Source organism: Astatotilapia calliptera, chromosome 3, assembly GCF_900246225.1.
Source record: "Astatotilapia calliptera chromosome 3, fAstCal1.2, whole genome shotgun sequence".
Taxonomy (NCBI): Eukaryota; Metazoa; Chordata; class Actinopteri; order Cichliformes; family Cichlidae; genus Astatotilapia; species Astatotilapia calliptera.
The window spans coordinates 23,070,599-23,096,055 of NC_039304.1; the positions used below are offsets into that span (position 1 = coordinate 23,070,599).

The 25,457-nt window shown below is 40.2% G+C and overlaps 4 protein-coding genes across 8 annotated transcripts; all 4 read left to right on the top strand.

The window, feature by feature from the left end:
* Positions 1-4,104: 4,104 nt before the first annotated feature.
* LOC113018975 (CD276 antigen-like) lies at positions 4,105-7,261 on the top strand. Its single transcript, XM_026162435.1, has 5 exons — positions 4,105-4,351; positions 5,361-5,738; positions 5,850-5,927; positions 6,015-6,127; positions 6,206-7,261. Exons 1-5 carry the CDS (start codon positions 4,255-4,257, stop codon positions 6,251-6,253), a joined length of 714 nt encoding a protein of 237 aa, XP_026018220.1. The 5' UTR covers positions 4,105-4,254; the 3' UTR covers positions 6,254-7,261.
* A 2,972-nt stretch (positions 7,262-10,233) lies between these two features.
* Positions 10,234-13,210, top strand: LOC113018977 (myelin-oligodendrocyte glycoprotein-like). Its single transcript, XM_026162438.1, has 4 exons — positions 10,234-10,441; positions 12,437-12,814; positions 12,925-13,002; positions 13,093-13,210. Exons 1-4 carry the CDS (start codon positions 10,369-10,371, stop codon positions 13,179-13,181), a joined length of 618 nt encoding a protein of 205 aa, XP_026018223.1. The 5' UTR covers positions 10,234-10,368; the 3' UTR covers positions 13,182-13,210.
* A 1,781-nt stretch (positions 13,211-14,991) lies between these two features.
* On the top strand, positions 14,992-18,536 carry LOC113012634 (myelin-oligodendrocyte glycoprotein-like). Of its 2 annotated transcripts, none has more exons than XM_026152932.1 (6): positions 14,992-15,097; positions 16,423-16,491; positions 17,347-17,724; positions 17,815-17,907; positions 17,997-18,098; positions 18,177-18,536. In XM_026152932.1, exons 1-6 carry the CDS (start codon positions 15,007-15,009, stop codon positions 18,209-18,211), a joined length of 768 nt encoding a protein of 255 aa, XP_026008717.1. In that variant the 5' UTR covers positions 14,992-15,006; the 3' UTR covers positions 18,212-18,536. The 2 variants fall into 2 exon arrangements, with proteins under 2 accessions (XP_026008717.1, XP_026008724.1); XM_026152939.1 differs by having other exon boundaries at positions 18,000-18,098.
* A 3,913-nt stretch (positions 18,537-22,449) lies between these two features.
* LOC113012644 (myelin-oligodendrocyte glycoprotein-like) lies at positions 22,450-25,251 on the top strand. Of its 4 annotated transcripts, none has more exons than XM_026152964.1 (5): positions 22,450-22,548; positions 23,644-24,021; positions 24,110-24,202; positions 24,303-24,403; positions 25,028-25,251. In XM_026152964.1, exons 1-5 carry the CDS (start codon positions 22,467-22,469, stop codon positions 25,064-25,066), a joined length of 693 nt encoding a protein of 230 aa, XP_026008749.1. In that variant the 5' UTR covers positions 22,450-22,466; the 3' UTR covers positions 25,067-25,251. The 4 variants fall into 4 exon arrangements, with proteins under 4 accessions (XP_026008749.1, XP_026008732.1, XP_026008745.1 ...); XM_026152947.1 differs by lacking the exon at positions 25,028-25,251 and adding an exon at positions 24,587-24,733; XM_026152960.1 differs by lacking the exon at positions 25,028-25,251 and adding an exon at positions 24,478-24,654.
* Positions 25,252-25,457: the final 206 nt, after the last annotated feature.

Consider the following 25,457-nt stretch of genomic DNA (forward strand, 5'->3'; position numbering starts at 1 on the left):
TGTCAGTGAGTCTAAGTTACAACCTCGGCTCCCTGTTTTTCTGCTCCTGGCTAATGTGAGGGAGACGCTTCTACAATCAGAAAAGCAAGGCCATGATTCCCTGCAAACAGTATTCTCTTTATAAATCAGCAGTATGATGTAATAATGTAATAATAATAATAATAATGTACAAATCAGGTGAATAAATCTAACAATCTTCACCTTCTTCTAAATCAGGAGTATAATGCAACTTAAACTACATAATGATTTCACAATCTTTAATCAGCCGTATAATGATTCAACAATTCTTTGATTAGAGGTATGATGTAACGTACGACAGTGTAATAATCTCACAGTATTGATCCAGGTGTTGTTGTCATGTTTTTATGTGCCAGTGTTTTTCATTTTTGATGATTTAAAAATGGAGATGCCATTTCTAGTTACAGCAGGTTTGTTGTCAGTGAAGATGTTCACTTTCCTTTAAAACACTCCAGTTTAAGAACAGAGAGCCGAGGTCAGCAAACAAAATGTGAAAATGAGCAATGCAAAACTATGACCTTTCCTGGATATTCAAATTCCAAGTTCCTCTGTGTTCTCCATATGAGGTGGCTGTAGAGCAGGTCCTCTACCAAAATGAAAGGGTGGTGATTTGATCCTTGGCTCCTTAAATCTGCATGCCAACTATCCTTGAGCAAAACACTAACCCTGATGCAGCCATCAGAGGGAGAATGTTAGATAGAAGGATAGAAAGAGGCCATTATTATTGGTGCTGTGGATTGTAAAGAACAATGTGGATTAGACAATCCCTTTAACACTGGTATCAAAAGTGAAATCAAATAATCAATCGGATATTATGCAAATATATAAATAAAATACAAATACCTGTTTTGAATGGCAGAGAGATGTGAGAAAGTAAGAAAGACAGAGACAGGTGGGTGAGCTCCATTCACTCTTATCAGCAGAGAGAGAGCGAGCTGCACACTGTGCTGTAAACTCTTTAAAATACCTCAATAAAAGCCTCCTCTGTGCCAACGAGGAGAAACTGAAACCGGAGCAGTTTCCAGCTCTGTCTGCTCGTTTGTTCCACTTTCAGCAGAAAACATTATTTGCTGCAAAAAGTGACGTCATCCTCACTTTAGCCCATTACTCACATACTGAGCTGCCATAAAGAATCATTTATACTGCTAAAATAAATGTCCTAAATATCCTGCAAGACACTAACCCTGATGCATCCATCAGAGTGAGAATGTTAGAAAGATAAAAGCACTCGAGTATAGAAGAAGTTTATGTGTGACTGGATGAATGTTGTATAAAGTGCTCTGAGTCTCCAGGAGTCTGTTAAATAAGAATCAGTCCACTGATGAAACAGATCCGTTGTTGGAAACATGCTGAACATTACGGCTGATTCTTCTCAAACTGATCAGATGTTGAAATGCTTTTCGTGACCATTTTTTTAACCTGAATCCAAATGTAAAAATTTTGGTTCAAATCAGGTGAAGCTAGAATATCAGGGATAGAAAGCTCAAAACAGACGTTTCGCAAGAAGTGACGTCATCCTCACTTTAGCCCGGTACTCACACACTGATCCGGCATAAAGATTATATTTATACCTCATGGCAAATACGCTTTTTTCCCCTTTTTTATTCCCTCTGACTTCTGCTACAAATATCTCATAAACAGGAGGCAGGTTCACTATAACCAAAACTACAGACTCACACATCATGTCATTGTTACAGCAAACAGCATCCACAGCAGTGCACAGTTAAGGTTCTTCTAGGTTCAGAGGTCACTCAGCAGAGGATTTTTGGTCCACCTGTGTGATTGGTCAGAATTAGCCAATGAAAATAGGTCAAATGTTACCTTTTTGTAAAGAAGGAATTAAGAAAACAGTCCAACTTTTCTTTGCATCATTTCTTTCACTCTAAAAGTAAGAGTAAGTATGTTGTTGCTGCTTGTGCAATCAGACTGACTCATCGTTCACTTTCTTTTGCTCGTCTGTATAAACTTTGTTGTGCTGTCAGTGATTCATTACATCACTTGTGTTTATTGTCATTGTTGTATGTTGTTCATTAGTTAATGCCTGTTTGTTGTTTCACTGAATGAAAGTTCTGTTTGTAGATTTTGTACATCTGTTGTGTTTCAGGGATATTAAAATGCACTACAGGCGTATTCAGCTCAGTGAAAACATCAACTGAAAGTCAAATCATATGTATTATTAATTTAAATTAAATATATATATAAAACACAGCTGATTTTATCGTTGTTTCTTTTCCCCAATGTTTCTTTACTGGACAGTAAAACCAGAAAATGTAACATTATTCAATATTAAATACTGAAGAGACCTTCAGATCAGTCTATTGAGCTTGAAGGAGAGGTCAGAGGTCAAATGAGACATAAAATTTTTAATCATTTTACAGTGCGTTCCTTATGATGATAATACGCGCCACACTTATAGGAATCATAGTTTCATCATAAGTTATGAGGCTTTTTGTCAAACTTCCACCAATAAACCAAACTTTGACTCAGTGGTTTCAGATGTAAGCTGACTGCCTCTTTTAAATCACGTCTGTTGGTTTTAAATCAGAGAAGTTCCTGTTAGAAAAAACTGCTGAACTGATAAGAGACACGTTTACTTACATTTTATACAAACGTGTTGTCTTAAGCAGGATTTAGAGTCTAGCAGATGCAGCGCTGTCGCTCCGCTTCACCACAAAGTTATAATAAGTTATAATAAAACTATTTTTTTCTGGTCTTGATGCATCCTCAATCATCCAGGAAGGTAAAACGTAGCGCTACGTCCAGATGAACAGAATCAACTTTTGGATATCTTGTTTTCTGAATTAGTTTCCTGTATTTCAGAGTTTTTATTTCCAGAGCAAATTTTCTTATTTCAACTTTGTTTTTATTGTTTAAAAACATTTAATTTTCATTGGTTTCACTGCTAGTTTTATTTATTTTGATTATTGTCACTTATTATTGTATAGAAGGCAAATGTCACAGACAGGTAAACCAGTGCATGTGTTACAGTAAAAACCCACTGAAGTTGATTTCTCTATAATAATCCAGGATTGTCCAGGCCGCCTGCAGTGAGATTAGTTCTCAGCAGAGCTACGCCCATTCTGTGCTAAACGCATGTGCTGGAAGAGGAAGTGAGAGTGAGACTTCATTCCTATTGAGCTTTGCTGTTGCTAGCACACGTCATCTGCTTCCAGTCAAGGAAGTCAGGATGTTCGTATTGTTGGAGCTTCTGTGGAGCTAATCAATGTTGTTATTGAGAATTCATCCATTTAATTAATGTCAGAGAAACTCAGAAGTACGAGTCCTGATTTTATTTTAGATATATTAAAAATAATGGGAGCACTTTATATATTAATGCCACACTATTAAACATAAATAAGGTTTTAAAATGTGCTTAATTCATCATTTATATATTATTACTCCTCTTTAGTCTGTAATTTGTAAATACAGATATATTATTATAACTATAATTATGGTTGTTATTAGCAGTGATGTGAAAGCTGTACAATATCTGTATTGACTAATAGCATATAAGGAGCAGTGCAGTGCTGCCAGCACCAGTTTAACCAGCAGAGCTTCCATTGTTCTCTGCACTGACATGTCTGAGCATTTATACTGGCAGGTGGAGGATGTTACATCATCACAACATTGTAAACAGTGTTGAATCTTTGCTGCAGCTTTGATCTCACAGAGAAATGATCAAACTCACCTTCTGTATCTAACAGATTATTAGATTGATTAAAACAGTCATATATCCAAGTTAGTCTGTGGATGCTGTGCTACATACCGCTGAGTCATTAATGACACGGCACGTTTCATGTTTTTCTATTATGAAAGTTCAGAGTCGCTTACTTCACCTGACAGCTTAGCTTGTTTTTATTTTTGCTCAGTGAGACACATTATAATGTCTGAGTCTTCAAACTGAACAGAAAGTGAGACGGAGCAGACTAGTTACAAACTGAGACTCGGAGTTTCTATAGAAATGATCCAAGTACAGAGTAATTTCGGTGATGCGACAAAGCGCGACAGACAGGTTTCACTGTGGGGTTTCCCCTGCGTAATCACATCACGGGACTTCATAACCATCTAGGGCTCAGTTACACCGCTCCGTAGGCGGAGACTTAGAGTTATTTTTAAACAGCGAGTGAGCCTCGCAACTCATTCATTCAATTCGCTCGAAGCAGGCAGGGACTGATCGGACTGCAGCTTTCCAAAAAACGCGCTTCAGTCAGAAAACGGAACTTTTAATCATCGATCATGTCTCTGAACAACTTCTACTTTAAGGACTCTAACTTTTTCTCACTCTGGACTTTTCTCCTGTGCTCGGCTTTGTCCGTCTGGACTCCTGTACAAGGTAAGCCGACGTGTCCAGCTTTAGCTGCGTGTTAGTGCAGATTACAGTGAATTTTAATGAAAAACTGGCGGATGTGAATAAGCTGAAATGACTGTTATCAGCTGTGCTGTGTTGTCCGTCACTAACAGTGTGACAGCTGTCAGTGAGTTACTTTAAAACCGGAAGAAGCTTAAAACGAGAAGATTGTCAGGCAGGTTCTGACTGTGTGAGGTTTGTTTATAACGGACACGATGGCGGTGATTCACCGAGCAGTCTGCGAGCATGTCAGGTTTATGAGAGCCGTGTGTTTGTCAGAGGAGAGAAAGAGCAGAGTTACAAAACACAACGTCCGGTGAGCCGAAACTAAAACCCTGTTTATTGATCCGGAGTGATGCAGATTCAGTCCGCACATGCTGCTGCTGACTACACGTGTTTCCACAAGCTAATGTGTTTTCTATAAAAACACATTAGCTTGACAACCCGCCATCATGACCCCATCAGGAATTACGTCTGACTGCCCACGTGGCTCGTTTGTCCAATCAGGTGTCTGTGCGTGTTTTGTAGTTTCCTCTGGATTTGTAGTTTAAAATTTTTAATAAATGAAATTAGTTGGTTATTAAACCCGAACTTATCTTATTTTTCTTTATTTGGAGCAGTTAAATAATCAGTTTCAAATCAGTTTCAAATTATCAAAAGATCAGCATGAATCAGTGTAAACACAAAGCAGTCGCTCTGTATGATAGTAATGAAATAAAAGATGTCAAATTAAATCAAGTTGTTTATGTAAAACTTAAAAATGTTAGAATTTCAGTACCACAGACAGAACATACGAGGCTCAGTCAGTCTGTAACAGAACAACAAACAGCCATCACTGACAACAACTGCACACTGGTTATGGCTGAAATTTTGTAGTGTATATTAAGAGACACTAAAGTAACAGCACAGAGACTGATGGGGCTGTTACTGATTTTCAGGTCTTCAGTCTATAGTGGTGGCAGTTCAGGAGATTAAATTTTCCATCTGTTTCCAGGTGAGGTTCTGGTGATTGGTTCAAATCTTCCAATCATCGCTGCTCCGGGTGATGATGTCATCCTGCCGTGTCACCTGGCGCCCACGTTCGATGTCCAGGGTCTGACAGTGGAGTGGTCCAAACCCGACCTGAAGCCCGACCCGTCGGACCGGCTGAGCCGAGTGGAGTACGTTCACCTGTACAGGGACAGGAAGGAGGTCCCCGACATGAAGATGGCCTCGTACTTCAGGAGGACGGAGCTGTTCATGGACGACATGAAACACGGGAACATTTCACTGAAGATCCTGAACGTGTCGGAGGAAGACAACGGCAGATACAGATGTTTCATCCCCAAGCTGCGGAGCAGAGTGAAAGCTGCTGTTGTTGAACTTGTAGTCGGTGAGGAGATTTTTGTTGATGTTTGTGGTTCCAAACTCAAAGTTGTTTTTGTCCCCAATACAAACTTTCAGCCTAATTTTAATAACAGATTTTGACTGTTTTGTCTTTTAGATTCAAACTTTGCTAAAACCTCAACGACAGAGACGCCGCTGCAAACTCCAGATCCTCAGGACACGACTCCAACAAATGGTGAGAAAACAGTCCAACTCTTCTCTGCATCATCCCTGTTTGGGGTTTTGTGCATTTGTGGTGACCTTCTTGTCTTTTCTACATCAGCAGCTCGATCCAGGGTCGCTGTGGTCATCGTTGTCGTCACCTTATTATTAGTTTTGGCTCTCGCTGGTTTTGCTGCATATTTCTCCAGACACATTTTTCACCAGACACTAAAAGTAAGAAACAAACAAACACAAACATGTTGTTGCTTCTTGTGTCGTCAGACTGACTCATTATTCTACCTTTTTCAACAGAAGCATCCAGAGGATGATGATACAGAAAAACAACCACTACCAGTCTAGCTGCTTGCTCAAAGGAATAAATGGACTAGTTCTTCTATGCTGCTTTTCTACTCTGGTTTAGCAAAGAACACACTTTGAACTTTGACCCCAGCTGAAGACTCGAGCCTCGTCCAGTTTATTTATCGAGCTCAACAAAGAAAATGTTGTAAAAGAAATGATCATCATCACTGTTCTGGACTGAAGTGAATTATTCCCAAACAGCAGGACTGGAAGGATTTCACAGCATTAAAGGAAATTTCCATGAACGTTTGTGACACAGCTCAGGTGGAAAGATGGAAATAAACCCTCATCTGAAAACTGTGTGGGAGACACAGAAGAAGTTACAAAAACAGGTTATAAGCTGATTACTTTACTGCACTGTGTTAATGACCTGCTGTGAATGATGTTTAATGCAGCTGTAATTTAAACAGAGTCACTTATTGTGATGCTGAAAGTGTTTATTTATGAAAGCTAGTTTTATATGACAGCACTGTGAGCACCTTATACAAGGTGATTGAAACTTCAGATATTTATTGGTCTTCATTTTTAAAGCCACAGTTAATTTATTAAATGTAATTGAAACTTCCTGCTGGTCAGGACTCGATGTTCAGACTGTTTCTAGTTATTTATTTAAAGAAGCAGTTTGATCCTGATGCAGAGCTCAAGCTTAACTTCCTCTTTTTGTCATTTAAAGCTACAAACTTTGTGCAGACTGACAGAAATCCTCCTGACTGTAGTTTCTGCTGCAGTTACGGAGCTAAAATCAGAGGATGTTTGTGTCCAACTCTTCTTTATTCCTGCTCTGTAACATGACAGAGCTCCTTTGGTTCACAGTTAAACAGATGTTTTTTTATTATTATATTTTATTTTTTTATTACCTCAGATATTTATTTATAAGAATATTTATATTTAAGAATTTTGGATGGATGTATTTGTTACTGCACTGAGTGTAAAGTTACAGTGATATATGTGAATGTGTGAAATCGTCTGTAAATATGAGTGTGAAAGTAAAAAGTTCAAGCACGTTTAGACACTGTTTTCTTTTTTGCCTCTATTTGATGTTAAGTCACTGTTTACCTCGTAACATGGTTACATTTGACAATGAGAACCTATATTTATATTAATGGAGCCTTTACTTTGTTTATTGTTTGCATATTATAAACCTGACGTCAATCATCAACATAGTGTATGCAGTTCAAATGCAGCTTTTCTTTAAGAGAACGCTGCCATCTGCTGGCTGACCTGCAGAAAAGCTGTTTGTGTCACAGGTTTGATGACACACCTGATGTTATCAAGCCTCCAGTCAGAGTCTTTTTTCCTGCTATGCTGGTGTAAATCTGACCAGTAGAGCTCAAAGTTCATCTCCTTCAAGAAGGAAACTTTCCATTTCTACTTAGTCAGACTTCTTGTAAAGTCGTCCAAACACAGAATCGACACATTTAATGACACATTAACTGTGACACAGGTTTTTATACTGAACACTGTGGTTTTCGTGAAAATGCTGAAGTTCTTCCCTCAGATCAGTAACATGTAGTAAAACAGCAGTGCTGACCCGCAGCTTCCTCTCTGCTCACATCAGGCTGCTCTCGTCCTTCTACTCCCACATTTATACTGTGAGCACCTCGGACAACATGCCGTCACATCATCACAACACATCAGCTTCTTCCTCCTCAACATTCATCTTTACAGTCTGATCTGCAGCTTCTCTGCTCCTGACTCTCTCTCTCTGGTTTCTACACAGAGAGGAGAAAACATCCACCTGCTCCACCCAGAATCAAAAAGATGAAGAAAGAAGATTTCCTGCTCTACCGGATAAATAAAAATCGCAAGTGACAGCAAGGAAGACAGAATGACTCAGCATGAAAATGTCTGATGTGATATGTGTTTTGCATTAAAGCTGCACTTCAGTTACTTCAGATTTACATTTAGTTCCACATGTATCATTTTAAAAAATCCACACCCTCGCCTCTGTAGTCAGCTGACTTTATGGTTTTACCAAGTGATCTGAAACCCGAGACTGAACTAAAGAAGCACAAACATCGCTTCCTCTAATTGCCACATAGACTCACCAGTGACTCAGCATGACGCATGTGAAACATGTCCAGTGTTCTGTTTCAGGGACTCGAGTAAGCTCCCCAATCTCAGTGTTCAACAGTTGACAGTTGTAAAAAAAAATTCCCTTGCAGAGTTGACGGTCAATACTATCTAGAGACCACAGGTGTTGTTGTACTTCCTTTATAGTCATTTGACACCTCAGGCAGTGCCTGTGTGACCCATCTGAGTTTAATTCCAGCTCCTGATTTAAGGCTTTTGCATTCATCAAACCATATCTTTAAAGGAGTTTTAGTCCATTCGTTTAAATTATTTTTCTGTTCCAAATATAATTTTTTATCTCCTAATATTGTCTGTAGTGGTGATTTTAATTGTGTCACATCTAAATATTTCCATTTTGCTTCATACAAAGGATCACACCAATAAATTAAGTATCTTAATTGTGCTGCTTTAAAATAGCTTTCTAGGTTTGGGAGGGAAAGTCCACCCCGTTCCTTAGGTAGTTGCAATGTTATATATCTAACTCTGGGTTTACGGCCCTTCCATATAAATCCCGAAATCATTCTGTTCCATAACGCAAATTGTTTGGCTGGTATGTGTACCGGTATAGATTGAAAAATGAAAAGCAGTATTCAGCAGTCGCCTCCTTGTTCTGACACACACAACTAAACTATTGACTACACTACACACTAACTATGTAGCCGCTAAGACTGGTGGACCTAAATCTTCACCACCACCACGTCTGGTATACATACAAGCGCAAAGGGGAGTGGGTGGGTCAGCGCTCAGGGCACAGAAACTAAGCTGGCTTCAAACACCATTTATTTCCATAATAAAAAAAACACAGCCAGAGTCACAAATACAAGATAAAATTCCCCGTATACAATAAAAGTAGTGTTGCAACCCGCTAAAAACCCTGCCGGCAGAAATAACTATACAATATTAAAACAAGGCTAAAACATGTGTTCTATATACCAAAATTACTCTCCCATAGTCCCATAATCCCACAGTCCAGCCACACATGGGCGAATGGTCCTTATATGAAAGAGACAGGAGAGGAACTTCTCTTCCAGTATGGTAAAACTCGTCAGCAACAGACCAGGGAGGGGGCTCCTATCGCGGACCTGTCTCCTCCTAACAGCGCGTCGCCGCATAATCCCGCCCCACTCCACACCTGAACACGGCCTCCCTCGTCTCACCGTCAGATGCAGGCAGAGGGGCATCCCTGCCCTGTCGTGCATTGCAGCCATCGCCACCCCCTGTTGCCATTCCTGCCGTTAGGACTGGATCGCCGAACAACTCGCGGCACCCCACAGTCAGGCAGTAATTCGTTCCACATGCGGGGGTGCACACGTTCCTTTTTCGCCTCCTCACCCTTCGTGCGTCACTCCTCTCTCCTCTTGTCTCTGCGCTCACCATCCCCTTTAATAGGTCAACCTGGCGGCTGATAGGCCACCTTGGGGAACGCCCCCACCTCACAGGTGCCTACAATTGACTGTTTAGTCCACAGTGGGTTAAAGGAACATGGTATAACATTAACACAAATATAAATATGAGGTTAAAACCATGCAGTATAAATATCAATAAACAAACATGCAATATAAATATCCCAATAAAATCATGCAAATAAAATCAACACTATGTACCAATACACAGATTGATAAAACATCAAAACACAAATTTCCGCTGTGTGACAACTACACAAGATTTGCGCTAAACGTCGCAAATCTCTCACATCTCAACCATCGCATTATTGGCTGGACTAGGATAAGGTGGCATCGTTCTAAGCAGCCAGTCACTTACTGACTAGCACTGCAAAACAGAATTGTTAAAGTTTTAATATTAATTTCAATTCAGGTTAGATTTTTTTTTTGCGCAACGCAGATTTTCTGTGCGCAGAGACCGTGCCAGCAGCAGTGAGCAATTGCGCACGCGCGCAGCTTAGAGGGAACATTGCTCGTTACCGTATCTGGATATTTGAAGACTAACAGGTCATTCATACATACATCCAGTGAGATCGAGGCAGGAGCACAGACAACCTCAGGTTTGATTAATTAATCCACGGACTCCGTGTTCTGTGCACCATGTCTGACTTCTATTGTGGACTGTGGACTTCTATTCTGTGCTCGGCTTTCAGCGTGTGGACTCTGGCTGGAGGTAAACGTTACTGTCAGCTCACAGCTGTGTGTTCTTCTTCTCCGTGTCGCTGTGAGTGATGACAGTTATCAGTGAGTTACTTTGACACGGAAAGAAGTTTCAACGAGATGATTTAAGCAGGCTCTCCTTTGCGATGAGCGGCTTTACCCCGTTTAAGCGCTCACAGAGGATTAATTATAACGGACAACACTGAACAGGCTGAAAGTGTGAGTGTGAACGTGGTGTCTCTGTTAATACTGCAGGGCCGCGCGTGATTAAAGTGTAATAGAAGACACGTGCTATACTTTGCTGTTTGGCACCAACATCTGACAGGTGTGGAGATCTCCCGGTAAACGTTAAAACCGTCCGCTGAAAAAAAAGAGAGACTTAGAAGCCGCATCTGGCCGTATCCATCCACCCATCCCATATCTATGGAAGCCCGTTACCACCACTAAGGAAAAAAAGGATCTATAACTCGAGTTATTTTCTCGAAATGTTGAGAAAAGTAACTCGAAATTTCGATTTTAGATACTTGATTTTTGGGTTGTTTTTGTTTGTTTGTTTGTTTGATTTTTTTTTATTGCAAACGGGCTTCAATACGTATCCGTCCCATGAGTCAGTCAGTGAGTCACGGAGAATTGTTGTAAAGTATTTCATCAGTTAATCAGCTCAGAATTGATGTGACTGAAGAAAAGGACGTTGTGACATTTAATAACAACTCATTTGTTTTAAATGCTTAGATGACATTTGGACTTTCCAAATATAAGCAGCTCTGGTGATTTTGGTGACTTTGTTGTTTATCTGCCATGTAGATCATGTTTGAATAACCACCAATAATCAGTTATTGCCTGATATACGCAGACATCCATTTGTGTTAATCGGTTAGGCTTCTACCCTGCTGTGCTACACATCCTCCACAAAGACAGCTTATGAGTTAAATGTGAAAACAGCTCTGTTTTGTACTTTTAAACGCTCTCTGCTTCTTGCTGTTTCTTCATCTCATCTTGTAACTCTTAGTACCCCAAAGACTGAAGAAATGGAAGAAGACAAAGGTGATTCTGTTTAAACTGGAGCTGAAACAAACAAAAAACCTTTGCCTTTCCTTGTCATGTCTAACGGTTGACATGTCTCTGGCCTGGGAGGGTTATCACGAGCATTTGATTAACAAATTAATGAAATTAAAGCCGCAGTGTTGAACAGTTTTGAAGAAGGTAATCCAACTTTTTCATGTGTTAAACCAGTTTTGTTACTTGTGGCTTCCTTCAAAAACTTGATGGATGCTTTTGTTTTTGAAGAGGTGATAAAGAATAGAAGTTCAACGAAATTGACAGAACTCAGAAACTCGACCTGTTTATTTGCATGGTTAATCCCTAAAGGGCCGTCTCTCTAAAGAGGAATCACTAAAACTAAGAAATACTCATTGGTTATGTCTGAAATCTCTCAAACGTATAGTGAGTGTTATGGGCCAGAGAAATTTATTTTCTTGAAGTCTTTCAAAGATAGAAATGGCAGAACCTGACTTTATTGAGCTTGTATTCCAGTTTCTTCACGTATAAAAGCTGACAGAGTCCCACATATTGAACCTTCAGTGGTGTTGTGACCTATGATGATGTGTAATGTCACTGTCACCCTGTGATCATATGGGTCCTTATGGACACATGAGCTGAGGTTTATACACAACCTCAGCTCATGTGAACTCTGAACTGAGGTTTACCAGGTCCCAGGCTCCTTAATTCCACTGACTCGGCATCACTTATTAGAACTAAACAAGGCTTTAGGGTGAAACAAATCTCCCATGAGTTCTCTGTTGGTTTTGGAAACATATTGAGGAGGACTTGTTTCATTCAATAATTTAGTCCCAGAAACACCTCTGCAGTAACACCACAAAGACTCATGGGCCTGTTCATGATGTTCAGGTCTTCTGTGTGTAACTTTATAGAGTTATACACTGACGATCTGAGGATCTGTGGAAATTCTGTAGGAGTTCAGGAGAATTAATTTTCTGCCTGTTTTCAGGTGAGGTTCTGGTGATTGGTTCAAATCTTCCAATCGTTGCTGCTCCGGGTGATGATGTCATCCTGCCGTGTCACCTGGAGCCCATGTTCGATGTCCAGGGTCTGACGGTGGAGTGGTCCAAACCCGACCTGAAGCCCGACCCGTCGGACCGTCTGAGCCGAGTGGAGTACGTTCACCTGTACAGGTACAGGAAGGAGGTCCCCGACATGAAGATGGCCTCGTACTTCAGGAGGACGGAGCTGTTCATGGACGACATGAAACACGGGAACATTTCACTGAAGATCCTGAACGTGTCGGAGGAAGACAACGGCAGATACAGATGTTTCATCCCCAAGCTGCAGAGCAGAGTGAAAGCTGCTGTTGTTGAACTTGTAGTCGGTGAGAAGATTTGTTTTGGTCATGTTTGTGGTTCCAAACAGTTTTGTGTGTTTTTTCTGTACCATTACAAACCTTCAGTTTCATTTTATTTTTTTTTTCGTGACTTTTAGATCCAAACCACGTTAAAACCTCAACGGCAGAGACGTCGCTCCAAACGCAAGATCATCAGGACAAAACTCTAAGAAACGGTGAGATAACAATCCAGCTCTTCTCCTCATTATTTCTGTTTGGGTGACATTTTTGTGCATTTACCTTTTTTCCTTTTTTGACATCACCAGGGTCTCTGTGGTCATCATTGTCATCGCCTTCATGTCCGTTGCTGCTGTCGCTGCTTTCTTTGCATAATTCTATTAGTGCATTTTTTTAGACATTAAAAGTAAGAAACAAACAAACAAATAATGTCGATTCTTGCCATCAGACTTAATTGGATTTAAAAAAAAAAATCTTTTCAACTGTTTTTTTAAAATCAGAAACAGCCAGAGGCAAATGAGAAAAACACTTTTTATTTTTACTGGATCTTCAGTCAGGTTGGATTCAAACCAACAGCCACCGGGAGACACTCGGGCCCAGCAGCACCAAGATCATCTTCTATAACAGGAAGTGAGCCTAATTTGAACTTTGACCCCAGCTCAAGACCATGTCCAGTTTATCTATCAAGCTCATTTTCACATAAAGAAAGTGTAGAACAAGAAAACAGAGAGTGGAAGATCAGAGGATGTAAACAGGAAATATTTCTTACAGACGTCTTCAGTCAGAGTTGCTGCTGTCAGACTCTGGAGGATCTGCTTGGAAACATCAAGCAGTGAAACTGATGGATTTCCTCCTTCAATACAAAAATGTGAAGTTCAGGCTGGAGAAGAAACACTCCTCTGCCTCACTGTCAGCATGTTTAATGAATATTTATTGTAATGTATGTTTGCACTGATTGCCGATCACGCTTCAACTGAGTCGTCCTCGGTCAGAAGGAATGGTACTCCACAGTGATGTAGTTCAAATAACTTTACTAAGGAGGTGGCAGATGAAATCAACAGGATGTACAGCGTTGGTAGGGAGGCATTACAGTATTCACATGCAGGTAAAGGGGGTGTGAGTGTGTATATGGGTGTTCGTGTGGTCATATGGTAAGCACGCACACAGTATTAACTCACACAGGAATGCAAGTAAATACGTTACTCCTCCGACACACCTCTCATCTGTCCTGAACTGCGCTGAACACGTTCCCAACCGGAAGTACAGATACCGAGGTGCATCATGGGCAACGTAGTATAAAACAGCTACAATGAACAAGCGGACTTTTAACATTTATTTAGTCTCACTGTGTGAACTTATTTAAATGTTATACCTGAGTATTTAAAGAGAACTTAAATCTTCAGTGAGACCTTAAAGCGTCTCCGATTGACAAATTAAAGGGTTAAAATCCCCCCTGATCATTGCTAACTAGACCGAAACAAATCATCCCCAAACACCAAGACTGTTTTGTGTTTAAATATGTTCAGTTTTTTTTCCAGCATCCGATACAGATCAAAGCGTTAAAGGAAATTTAAAGGTTTCTCTCTAGGTATGGCCTCCTTCCATAGTCCAAACATTAAGTGGAGACTCTACATTGCTCATAGGCAATGTGAGTGTGAATTTTTCTGTCTTTCTGTATTGGCCCGCAACAGACTGGAGATCTGTCACGGGTGCACTCCGTTTCCCGCCCTATGGTAGCTGGGATGGGCTCCCTCCCGACCCTGATAAGGATGGAAGCTGCACTTCCAACAATATCTATAAAAAGGGAAATCTTTGTGCCCAACTTAACATGCAAAGCAATCTGATACAGTTGAAAATTACTCCTAAGGTCAGCCTAAGTGTCCTGGAGTGATAGTGTTGCAAACAGAAATACCCAGAAGAGCCAGAGGATCAGGGCAGGGGGTATATTTATCGCAAATATGTCTGTAGTTCAAAGTGATGGAGAACAACACTTGTTTATAGCTCAGTGATGGACTTTTGTTTAGTAAGACCTACATAACTGGGTGAAAGGGTGTTCCAGCTCATGACTGTGTTGGCTGGTCGTGTTTTCTCCAGGTGTTTCCAGATGTTTCTAGTCAAATGACTAAGGAAAAGAGAGCGAGAGGGGGGCGGAGCTAAAGAAGTAGCCTACTTGAACGGTCCACGATGATTCGGGTTATTCATTCAAAGAATAACTATGAGCCATGTCTGTGTACAGCTCGCTGGGTGGAGACTCTTCCTCACTGTGGACTTTCATCCTGTTCTCAGCTTTGCTCGTCTGGACTCCCGTTCAAGGTAAACTCACAGCTACATTTCATTCACATTTTCAAGAAATAAACAAGCCGAATTCCCTTTTAGCAGTTCAACTTTGTTTTGTGTCACTGTGAGTAATGACATCAGTTAATTACTTTTGAGACGTAAAATAATGTTAAATTGTGGTGATTATCAGGCAGGTTCTGCCCCGTATGAAGCGGTTTCTTCCCATTTGAGCGTTGATAAGAGTGTTATGTAGGTCGGATAAAGGCGATGATCCACTGAGCATTCTAAAGATGTGTAAAGGTTCGACACGCCTATTTACGTCAGACGCGCCACACCTGTTTCTCACAGCGTAAACAAAACGCGTGTGTCACATTGCTGCCTAGCAACAAGAACGAAATAAGGAAACATGTCCGGTGTGGGAACTCGCTAGAAAACATTAAATATAATCTCTGATATCACGTAATGCCATTTCGGCGCAGTTGTAAGGCCTGATCACGTGACTGATTTGTCCAATCAAATTCAGTCACGTGAAAGTCTTGATTTTACATATGTTTCACTTATTCTTGTAAATATTTTTAGTCAGGCTTTCAGTTTAAAGTTTCCATTCTGCGTTAGATTTTAAGTTACTGTCCTACTCCACTGTTTTATGAGGTAAACTCCCTGAACCTACCGTACAAAATAAGAACATAGAAGAAAATCTAGATTAACTTGTACCTTTTTATGGATCTCCTGCTTTGTTCTGAACAGATATGTTCACCTTGGAAGGGAAGGGGTGCTTAATTTGTATGGTACACACATTTGATCTTTCTAAGAATATTCTACTGAGTTGTAAATTTACACATGTCATAAGCTCATTTATTGTTTGGTAATCATGACTCTGCTCTTTTCAGTCTTGATTTAATTCCATCATTGAGTCATTTCTGGGAAAACCCCCACCACACATCCAGTTAGTTAATCACTGATGACTAGACATAAAAGAAATTCAATTATATAGGGACTTTTGTGTATGGTTTCTTTATTATTATTATTACTATTACTATTACTATTACTATTACTATTATTATTATTATTATTATTTTATCTCACCTGTTATCAGGGTCAAGGAATTATTTTGTGAATATTTCTAACTAATCTATATAGAAAGCATTAAACATCACAATTTAATAAAACATTACCGAATATAAGGCAAAAAAAAGATTATATTAATTAATTTCCATATGTTTATATGTTTTTGTTTGTTTGTTTTTAAATATATTCATGTTCAGGCTTCATGTTTTTGTGTATGATGTCAGCTGCTTGTATAATAAAATCTTCTCTATCTTCTCATGATCTCTTCTGAAGTTGTGAATTTCTTTTTCCAGTTATTCCGACGTCCCGTGATGGTACAGGAAGTCTTTCTAGAAGTCCAGAAGTCTTCAGCAGTCAACTCGGTAACGTCTCCACACTGTAGAACTTAATTCTCTTAAATTACATTGAATTTATTTAAGAAATCATGGCCTTACGGGGGGGGAAAGTAATGTCAGCAAACGAGGACTGAATTAAACCAACGTCACACAAACCTAATATACTGAATATTTGCGTTGTTGTTTCCACACAAACACCAGAAACCACATCATACATTGTGGTAAGGGGATGAATTAACACTATGTTCCAATATTTTTAGCCGACATATGCGTCCATCATGGCTTTCCACAGATGAGCTAGTTTTGGCTTTAACAACCTAATTCAGAAGAATTTGGTTAAAAGTCTCTGTGGATTAAGGTTTTTTTTTGTCTTCCTGTGTCTGGTTACTGTAATTTCATTGTTCTGGATCAGCAGGTACCCACAGGAACCCAGCATTTTACTGTCTGTCTGATGATCTCATGATGATGTCACTTATTTACAGAGATTACTCACAGAGGAAGCTGTTCAGGTTTAGATTAAAGCAGTTACTGACCAGACTGTTTCCCATGATCAAAACTTTGAATCCCTGACACTGCGTGTGTCTGAACCAGCACAGATATGCCTCCATTTAAACCGGATGCATTCAGCTTAATTTATTCTGCTGTAAATTCACATCCTGATATTGAGATCCCTGTCCTGTTTACCAGTAGACTGAGGAGGACTTCTTTCTTTAAATAATTTGATCTCAGTAAGAAACATTTCTGGAATAACAGCGGAAACACTCATTTGGCTGTTCAAGATCTTCAAGTGTTTGTGTGTGTGTCACTTTACAGAGTTATACACTGAAGATCTGTGGAAGTTCTGCAGGAGTTCAGGAGAATTAATTTTCCATCTGTTTCCAGGTGAGGTTCTGGTGATTGGTTCAAATCTTCCAATCATCGCTGCTCCGGGTGATGATGTCATCCTGCCGTGTCACCTGGCGCCCACGTTCGATGTCCAGGGTCTGACAGTGGAGTGGTCCAAACCCGACCTGAAGCCCGACCCGTCGGACCGTCTGAGCCGAGTGGAGTACGTTCACCTGTACAGGGACAGGAAGGAGGTCCCCGACATGAAGATGGCCTCGTACTTCAGGAGGACGGAGCTGTTCATGGACGACATGAAACACGGGAACATTTCACTGAAGATCCTGAACGTGTCGGAGGAAGACAACGGCAGATACAGATGTTTCATCCCCAAGCTGCAGAGCAGAGTGAAAGCTGCTGTTGTTGAACTTGTAGTCGGTGAGAAGATTTGTTTTGGCGATGTTTGTGGTTCCAAACTCAAATTTTTATTAACAATTTATGACTCTTATGTTTTTTTGTGTCTTTTAGACCCAAACTACTGGAAAATCTCATTGACAGAGACACCACTGCATCCCAGAAACGTCCAAACTCCAGATCCTGAGGACACGACTCAGAGAAACAGTGAGGAAAAAAAATCCAGATTTATCTCTGCATCATTTCTGTTTTGGTGACGTTTTTGGTCCATTTGTGGTGACCTTTTTTCACCTCAGCAGGTCGGTCCAGGGTCGCTGTGCTGATCTCCATCATCATCACTGTTTCTTTACTTGTAGTCGCTGCACTTGCTGCTTATTTCTCTCGCCATCACACAAAAGGTACATCAGAAACAAACACAAACATGTTTTTGCTTCTTGTGCCGTCAGACTGACTCATTATTAAACTTCTTTTAATAGAAGCATTCGGGGGACCAGGGGATCCAAAGTCATAACAATTACTAGTGCTTTGCACAAAGGATTGTTGGTGTTAATGGAGTGGAGAGCGTTGGTTTATCTCTTCTGGATCCTGACAATTTGGTTGGGGATTCAAACAAGCAGCCACAGGAAGACACTTCAGTCCAGCAGCACTGAGATCATCACAAGGTCACTTTTACAAAAGTGTTTAACAACTATCAGATAAAACACAGAGTGAATGCTACACAGTATCTACACAGTAAATAAATGAAAGACGTTACATGTAAGTTATTATCATCATAAATAGAATGAGAGCACGAAGCTCTGCTGAGGAAAGTATTTACTTTAAAAAAAAAAGTTTTCTATTTTGTGTGTTCGTTTTGTTTTCTTTGTTTGTTTGTACTTTATGAAGTTTGCAAAGCAGTAAATATGTGATAATAATCTGACAGATGTTTACTTTGATTGCACAAACATTATGTAGGAGTCATGGATGAATAACAGGTATTTATTTGTAAATAACTGACTATATAAAACTTGAGCTGATTATTTAATTTTACACTATAGTATATTTCTGACTAACTGGGCAGCTTACCATCTTTCTCTGGGGTCAACTTAAAAAAGCTTTTATTTGGTATAGAAATTCGCAGTTAACCTCGCTGATGTGAAGCATGCACTTGACCATAGATAGAGAGATGGTGTCTTTGATTTTTAAATGTTTGTCTTGACATTTGTTCTACTTATTTTTTATGAACTTTAGTGTGTTTCTTTTATTTGTCTTTAATGTTTAAAATCACCTCCTTCCTGCTCTTTGTAAACTTTGTTTTTAAAGTGCGTTATAAATAAATTATTCCGTGCCTCATATATATTTATTTATTTATTTATTTATCATTTCTGTGTGTTGTTTCCTGTTTGCATTTTATGAAGTTTTCAAACTGTTTGATTAGATGAAAGTTTGTATTTTTGTGAATTATTTTGTGTTTCACAGATATTAAAATGCTCTACAGAGTTTTATTATTCTTAGCTCAGTCTGATGCAGTCATCTCTTACTGCTTTACACACATACACACACTCTTACTCCTTTATGTCTCAATTAATGTCATGTATGATGAAGTTTTCATTAGTCTCATGTTTCTGACAGTTTGATGGGAAACATGCACGTGAGGAGCTACCTGGATTTAATTTGCCAGGTCTGGTAGTCCTCGTCTTGCTCCTTCTCACAAACTAGGTTTCTGGGCCTCATACAAAAACACTCTTAAGCCTCTAAAATAAAAACTAAAACTACATATAAAAAAAAACAAAGAGTGACATTTTAGTTAACTAAAATAAAATCTAAAAATTGTCAGAAAATGCAAAACTATAATAACTCTTATAGCCATCTCCAGGACTGTTTTTGTTTTGTTCCAGTTAACATAGGTGCAGACTCGAGTCCTCAGTCCTGTATGTCACTGAATTTGTCAGAGACTGTGGTGGCAGACCATGGAGTTGCAGGCGAGAAGTAGCACCCAAATGCACGACTCTTGTGGTGAACAGTGAATTTATTTATAAAGTGCACAATGAATCACTATTTACAAGTTCCAGGCACTGGGGTGGCGTGGCGCTTCCTCCCTGATCCACACAGTGCAAGTGTCTATAAAAAGTGAATAGTGAAAACAGCAAACTCCTACCAATACCTGAAGACAAAACACATTGATGACTAGACGATCCTTACTTTAGCGAGGGATTTCTAAAATAGCAGACCGCGGCTGTACTGACAAGTCAGAAGGAAGAATCGGCACCGACTGGAGCTCAGCCACACTCTTAAATAAGGCGCTGATGACGAGTGGCAGGTGTGGCTTCCTCCAGCGCAGGAACACTTGCAGGATCACGATCTGGCAACCCAAAACATCTGGGAGCATGGACACAAATACACACACAGGGAGACGGTTGAAAAAAACAACCAAAAGACTACACTCAGAAAAAAAGCATATTTATACAGAAAGTACAAGTCACAGTGATTTAGTGATCATTAAAATGTGTTCAGAACTGCTGATGGTTCATCTCAGACGCACGATATGATATCCTCGTGTTGGTGTTGTTGGCACATAGATGATGACACACTGCTCTCCCCTTGTGACTGCCGTCAGCAGCAGTTATGCGGTTTATCGTAATTTCATGGGTGTAAGTTACAATAAATACATTAAAGTACTTTCTTTTTAATAAATCATATTTAATGTATACATTTTTGGTTTAACAACAGACATTTAAAGGTTTTACAGAATGTTTCCAGGGTGGAACCAATGTTCAGTCTGTTGTTTGAGGTTGACAATATTTTCATTTACACGTCACACTCGGTAGAAGGCAGCATGCTTTCCTTTCTCAGCTGGTGGTAGAGCTATGTAGACGCATGCAAAGAAGTTTCCCGGCTATGGGGAAAGAGTGTGCACTGCGAGATGTGTTTTCATTAACCCCTTCAAGTTCATGCGGCCAATGAGGTTTGCAATTTGTGTTTTATATGTTTGTAGAAAAATTAGATGTTTGTTTGTGACAGAACTGTCAAGTTTATGTTGGTCATTGTAAAGGTCAAATTGTGAATGTTTTTTATGTTGTTGAATAATATGCTTTATTGTTTATTCTCTATGATAGCAACTTATTGTGAAAACTGATCACTCTATGTTGTTTGTACAGTTCAAATGGTATGGTTGGTGCCACTTGTGTCCATTAAATGCAGTAAAAGTCAAGAATGCCTTGAGTCCGTTTTTCAACTTTGAGGAAGCTGACTTTATAATTTGAAAGTATTGGTACTGGTGTTGGCAATACTGTAGTTAATCAGTATTGAGTCGATACCAAAAGTTCGAGGATCACACAGCGTTGCTCAGAACTCTTCATCGTCACCATCATGAAGACCATGAAGAGTTGAGAGTTAATGATCGTTATTCAGGCTACAGACGATCCGCAGTGACATCTTGAACTTAGCTGATTTGTTCGTGAACCCGTGTTAAGTGTTCACATAGTAGACCCACACAGGGTCTCAGATGGATACGTTGATGCAATGCATCATGGGAGTTGTTGTTAATTCCTCCACCAAAACAGTCTTAAAGTAAAAAAAAAAAAAAAAAATAGAAGTAAAAAAGTAACTTTTACTTTAAGAATCAGTGACTTACAAATAACATCCCTTTGAATTTGCTTGTGTCTAGACACGTAGGTGTGGGTAAATCCAGAGCCTGTCTGCACACTCACAACGTTACACCGATAAAAAGAAATGCTGAGATCTGACTTCATATCAGGATCTGTTAAAGTTTTTTTTAGCTAACCATAGAGCAGTGAAACACATCGCATATTCAGATGATTTAAATCATTTCACAGAAGAAGGATCAACACATCAGCGGAGACGTTCAGAGGGACTTTCAGCTGATTCAAAATGAATCCAAAGACAGTGAGATTAAAGATTAAATCATAGTAAAAATAAATAAATAAAATATAATCAACACAGTATTTTCAGAGGGGTCAGAGCGCTGAGAGAACAATCATGGCAGACAAACAGATGACCAAAGCAAATACAGCAGTATTTTGTCTTTCAGTATCATAAGAGGCACAGCAATATTTTAGTTTTATGGTTTTATTTTGTTCGCTTTTATCTTCTCCTGCAGCATGAGTTAGCATCAATGTTCTGAGTCATCAAAGTCATGAAGCTTGTGACAAACACCTGTTTTATCTGCCAGCTGAATCTAAAAATAATCACGGGGTTAACCGCGGGGATTTATGGGAGTTTTTGAAGACTTTGGAAACTTTATTTTGTCCCCTTCATCGAGTTACAGTTAAATATTATTGTTTGTTATAGATCATGTTTTTTTCTAACATTTCCGTGGTCCGAGCTTTTCTATAGCAATGAGTAATTATTGTTAACAACAAAGAACAACTGATCTGGTGATCATGTTGTTTGATAACGAACGTTAACGGGTCAAGGCTCCGGGTGTTTCCAGATGTTTCTGGATGTTTCACGTTTGGAGTTCCTGATTTAAAAATTCTGGCATTAAATTGCTAGAGTCAAAAACATGTTTATGTGCGATCATGAGCGCAGTGAGTTTTCTGATAGACACGATGAATTGTAAGATTTATTTATTTATTCATTCATATATTAAGAGCGCAAACGAATATCACCAGTTAGCCTGACCACCTGTTAAATCGCGCACGCACTGCTGTATTCAACCAATCACAGACGAGTGATGCGGGGCGGGAATTTAAAGCCAGTCTCGCTTTGACTGAGCGGGAGGCAGAAACACAGACCTGACTGACTCAGTCCGTGCTCTCTCTGCGATGTCTGTGTGCAGCCCGCTCTCTGCCTCGCTGTGGACTTTTATCCTGTGCTCGGCTTTCAGCGTGTGGACTCCGGTTCGAGGTAAACGTTACTCACAGCTGTGTTTTCTTCTCTGTGTCGCTGTGAGCGATGACAGTTATCGGTGACTTACTGACACGGAAAGAAGTTTAAACGAGATGATTCAGGTTCGCCCCTGTGAATTGCGGCTTTCCCCCGTTAATATAGCAGGTGGACTGTGTGAGTGTGAACTTGCCAGACTGCTGCTTCTGTTAATGCAGCAGAATTAAAAAACAAAACAAAATTATGTTTAAAAAATATAATAGAGCGTTTTTTGTTTCTGAAGTCTGTATTGTACTGAGCTGGTGTTCTATCATCACTGAGTGGAAACGACTTCATTTAGAGGGTGTATGAGGAGGATGTGAAGGGTGGAGTAAAAACAGCCGATTAGAGTTGGGTTTAAAGGTTTGGGTGGAGCACTGAAGGTTTTATTAACACTCAGTTATTGTTTTTGTTTGTTTTTTTATCACTGCTCTGTTACAGGTTATCTGAGGCAGAGTCACTGAGCCTAGCATGAAGTAGAACCACACAGCTTTAGTGTACTAAAGTAAGAGAGCTCTGACTGTAAGTGAAACATGCTCTACAGTCTGGTTCAAGCTGATTTGATAATAAATCAAACGAGGAGCTTTGACTTTAATAACTCATCTTATAAGACTAACCAAACTAATCAGATACTCTGGTCATGATTCAGCAGCTAGCAATGCCATGTGTGAGTGACTCACAGGAACTTCTGCTCTCTAATCTCATCCATACATACAGTTTTAACTGATGTGTCTGCAGGAAAGGCGTCCGGTGTCAAAATCTGAGTCAGACCAAATATGTGGATCCATCTTGGAAATAAGCAGCTGAGTCTAGTTTATCAGCTGAATGTCTCTGAGTTGTGAACATTAGTAAACTGAGCCTCGTCTGCATTTCCTTTAAACAGATTATCATGTGTGTGTGTGTGTGTGTGTGTGTGTGTGTGTGTGTGTGTGTGTGTGTGTGTGTGTGCCTCAAAAATCTGACTTGTACCTAAAATGTTCAGTGTGACTAGAAATGTTTTATAGAAACACATTTCTAGTCATGAGGGTCTGTGGGAGTTCAAAGGGTTTAACTTTTTAATTTTCCATCTGTTTCCAGGTGAGGTTCTGGTGATCGGTTCAAATCTTCCAATCGTTGCTGCTCCGGGTGATGATGTCATCCTGCCGTGTCACCTGGAGCCCATGTTCGATGTCCAGGGTCTGACGGTGGAGTGGTCCAAACCCGACCTGAAGCCCGACCCGTCGGACCGTCTGAGCCGAGTGGAGTACGTTCACTTGTACAGGGACAGGCAGGAGGTCCCCGACATGAAGATGGCCTCGTACTTCAGGAGGACGGAGCTGTTCATGGACGACATGAAACACGGGAACATTTCACTGAAGATCCTGAACGTGTCGGAGGAAGACAACGGCAGATACAGATGTTTCATCCCCAAGCTGCAGAGCAGAGTGAAAGCTGCTGTTGTTGAACTTGTAGTCGGTGAGAAGATTTGTTTGGGTTTTTTTTAGCCATTTTCAAAGTTTCAGCCTCATTTTACAAACAGACGCTGACTATGTGTCTCTTTTAGATCCAACTGTCTCTGAAACCTCGACGATGGACATGCTGCTGCTTCCTAGAAACCTCCAAACTCCTGATCCTCAAGATGTGACTCAGAGAAATGGTGAGAAAACACTCCAACTGTTCTCTGCATCGTTTCTATTTTTGTGAAGTTTTTTTTCTAAACTGTATGTTTGTTTTGACCTTGTTCATTTCTACATCAGTAGGTCGTTCCAGGGTCTTTGTGGGCGGCGCTTTCATGGCCTTAATATCAGTTGCTGCTTTTGCAGGATATTTTTCCCATCGCCTGGTTCAGAAACAAAAAGTGAGAACCAAACACAAACACGTTGTTGCTTCTTGTGCCCTCAGACTGACTCATTATTTAACTTCTTTTAACAGAAACATCGTGAGGATGAAGGGACCCAAAGCCAGCTATGACAGTCTAGCTGTATTGCTTAAAAGAGGCTGATGATAATATTTCATGAAGCATTAAAATTTATCTTTACAGGATCTTCACAGCAGACTCTCCTGTACCTTCCAGCTCATCGTCCTCACCACCCCAGCCTTATACTCAAGCCTCTTTGCTTGACAGTCGCCCTTCTTTGCTTGAAGCTCTGGTTTGTCCGCGTGCCCCCCAGTCACCCGCCTTCTCCCTTCCACCACACTCCTAAGCCACGCTGAGAGTTGTCCCGCCATCGTTCATAATGCCTGAGGTGTGCTGGTGTCCAGTAGAGCCATTTGAGGGTCTCCGATGCTAGCCTCCCAGCCAGCCCTCACATCTCGGGTCTGTCACTGGCCCTAGATCTTGTCCCATTTCTGGCCAACTCTGTGAACTCTTCATTTATGTTTTGGACTTGTGTGCGCCCCCTTTGTCTTTTGTCCTTGTCTTTTTCCAACTTGCACACTCACACTTGGATAACATTTTAATCAGTGGGTTAACTTTTGGTAGGTAGAAAAGAAACAGAAGATGACACTGGACTGGAGATAGATAAAGCAGCAGTGGGATGGACTTCTCCATCTCCATATTTTGGTACCCCACAAAGAATGTGACGTTGAACAACATCCCAGCAGCAACAGGTTTGGTCCCAAGAACTACACACTTTGCCAAGAGTACTGCTGCTTATGTTGAAACTCAGAAACCAGTCTTACTTGTTATCATCTATCGTTCACCTGGGCCTTACAGAGTTTCTCTCTGATTTCTCAGACTTTATATCTGATTTAGTTCTCAGCTCAGATAAAATAATTATTGTGGGTGATTTTTAACATCCATGTAGATGCTAAAAATGACAGCCTCAGCATGGCATTTAATCTGTTAATCATTTTCAGCTCTGCTCCACCAGCTCCCCCTGGTGGTTGGGGAACATACTGCAGGTTGGGCA

What these genes read in the sequence shown, in the direction of transcription:
- LOC113018975 (XM_026162435.1), top strand. Translation starts at nt 4,255, where the DNA reads ATGTCTCTGAACAACTTCTACTTTAAGGACTCTAACTTTTTCTCACTC. An exon ending in CGTCTGGACTCCTGTACAAG is followed by an intron (nt 4,352 to 5,360) that starts GTAAGCCGACGT and finishes ATCTGTTTCCAG; the next exon opens with GTGAGGTTCTGGTGATTGGT. An exon ending in TTTTTCACCAGACACTAAAA is followed by an intron (nt 6,128 to 6,205) that starts GTAAGAAACAAA and finishes CTTTTTCAACAG; the next exon opens with AAGCATCCAGAGGATGATGA.
- LOC113018977 (XM_026162438.1), top strand. Translation starts at nt 10,369, where the DNA reads ATGTCTGACTTCTATTGTGGACTGTGGACTTCTATTCTGTGCTCGGCT. An exon ending in TGTTGTTGAACTTGTAGTCG is followed by an intron (nt 12,815 to 12,924) that starts GTGAGAAGATTT and finishes CGTGACTTTTAG; the next exon opens with ATCCAAACCACGTTAAAACC. An exon ending in GGACAAAACTCTAAGAAACG is followed by an intron (nt 13,003 to 13,092) that starts GTGAGATAACAA and finishes TGACATCACCAG; the next exon opens with GGTCTCTGTGGTCATCATTG.
- LOC113012634 (XM_026152932.1), top strand. Translation starts at nt 15,007, where the DNA reads ATGTCTGTGTACAGCTCGCTGGGTGGAGACTCTTCCTCACTGTGGACT. An exon ending in GGACACGACTCAGAGAAACA is followed by an intron (nt 17,908 to 17,996) that starts GTGAGGAAAAAA and finishes TTTTCACCTCAG; the next exon opens with CAGGTCGGTCCAGGGTCGCT. An exon ending in CTCTCGCCATCACACAAAAG is followed by an intron (nt 18,099 to 18,176) that starts GTACATCAGAAA and finishes TTCTTTTAATAG; the next exon opens with AAGCATTCGGGGGACCAGGG.
- LOC113012644 (XM_026152947.1), top strand. Translation starts at nt 22,467, where the DNA reads ATGTCTGTGTGCAGCCCGCTCTCTGCCTCGCTGTGGACTTTTATCCTG. An exon ending in CGTGTGGACTCCGGTTCGAG is followed by an intron (nt 22,549 to 23,643) that starts GTAAACGTTACT and finishes ATCTGTTTCCAG; the next exon opens with GTGAGGTTCTGGTGATCGGT. An exon ending in AGATGTGACTCAGAGAAATG is followed by an intron (nt 24,203 to 24,302) that starts GTGAGAAAACAC and finishes TTTCTACATCAG; the next exon opens with TAGGTCGTTCCAGGGTCTTT.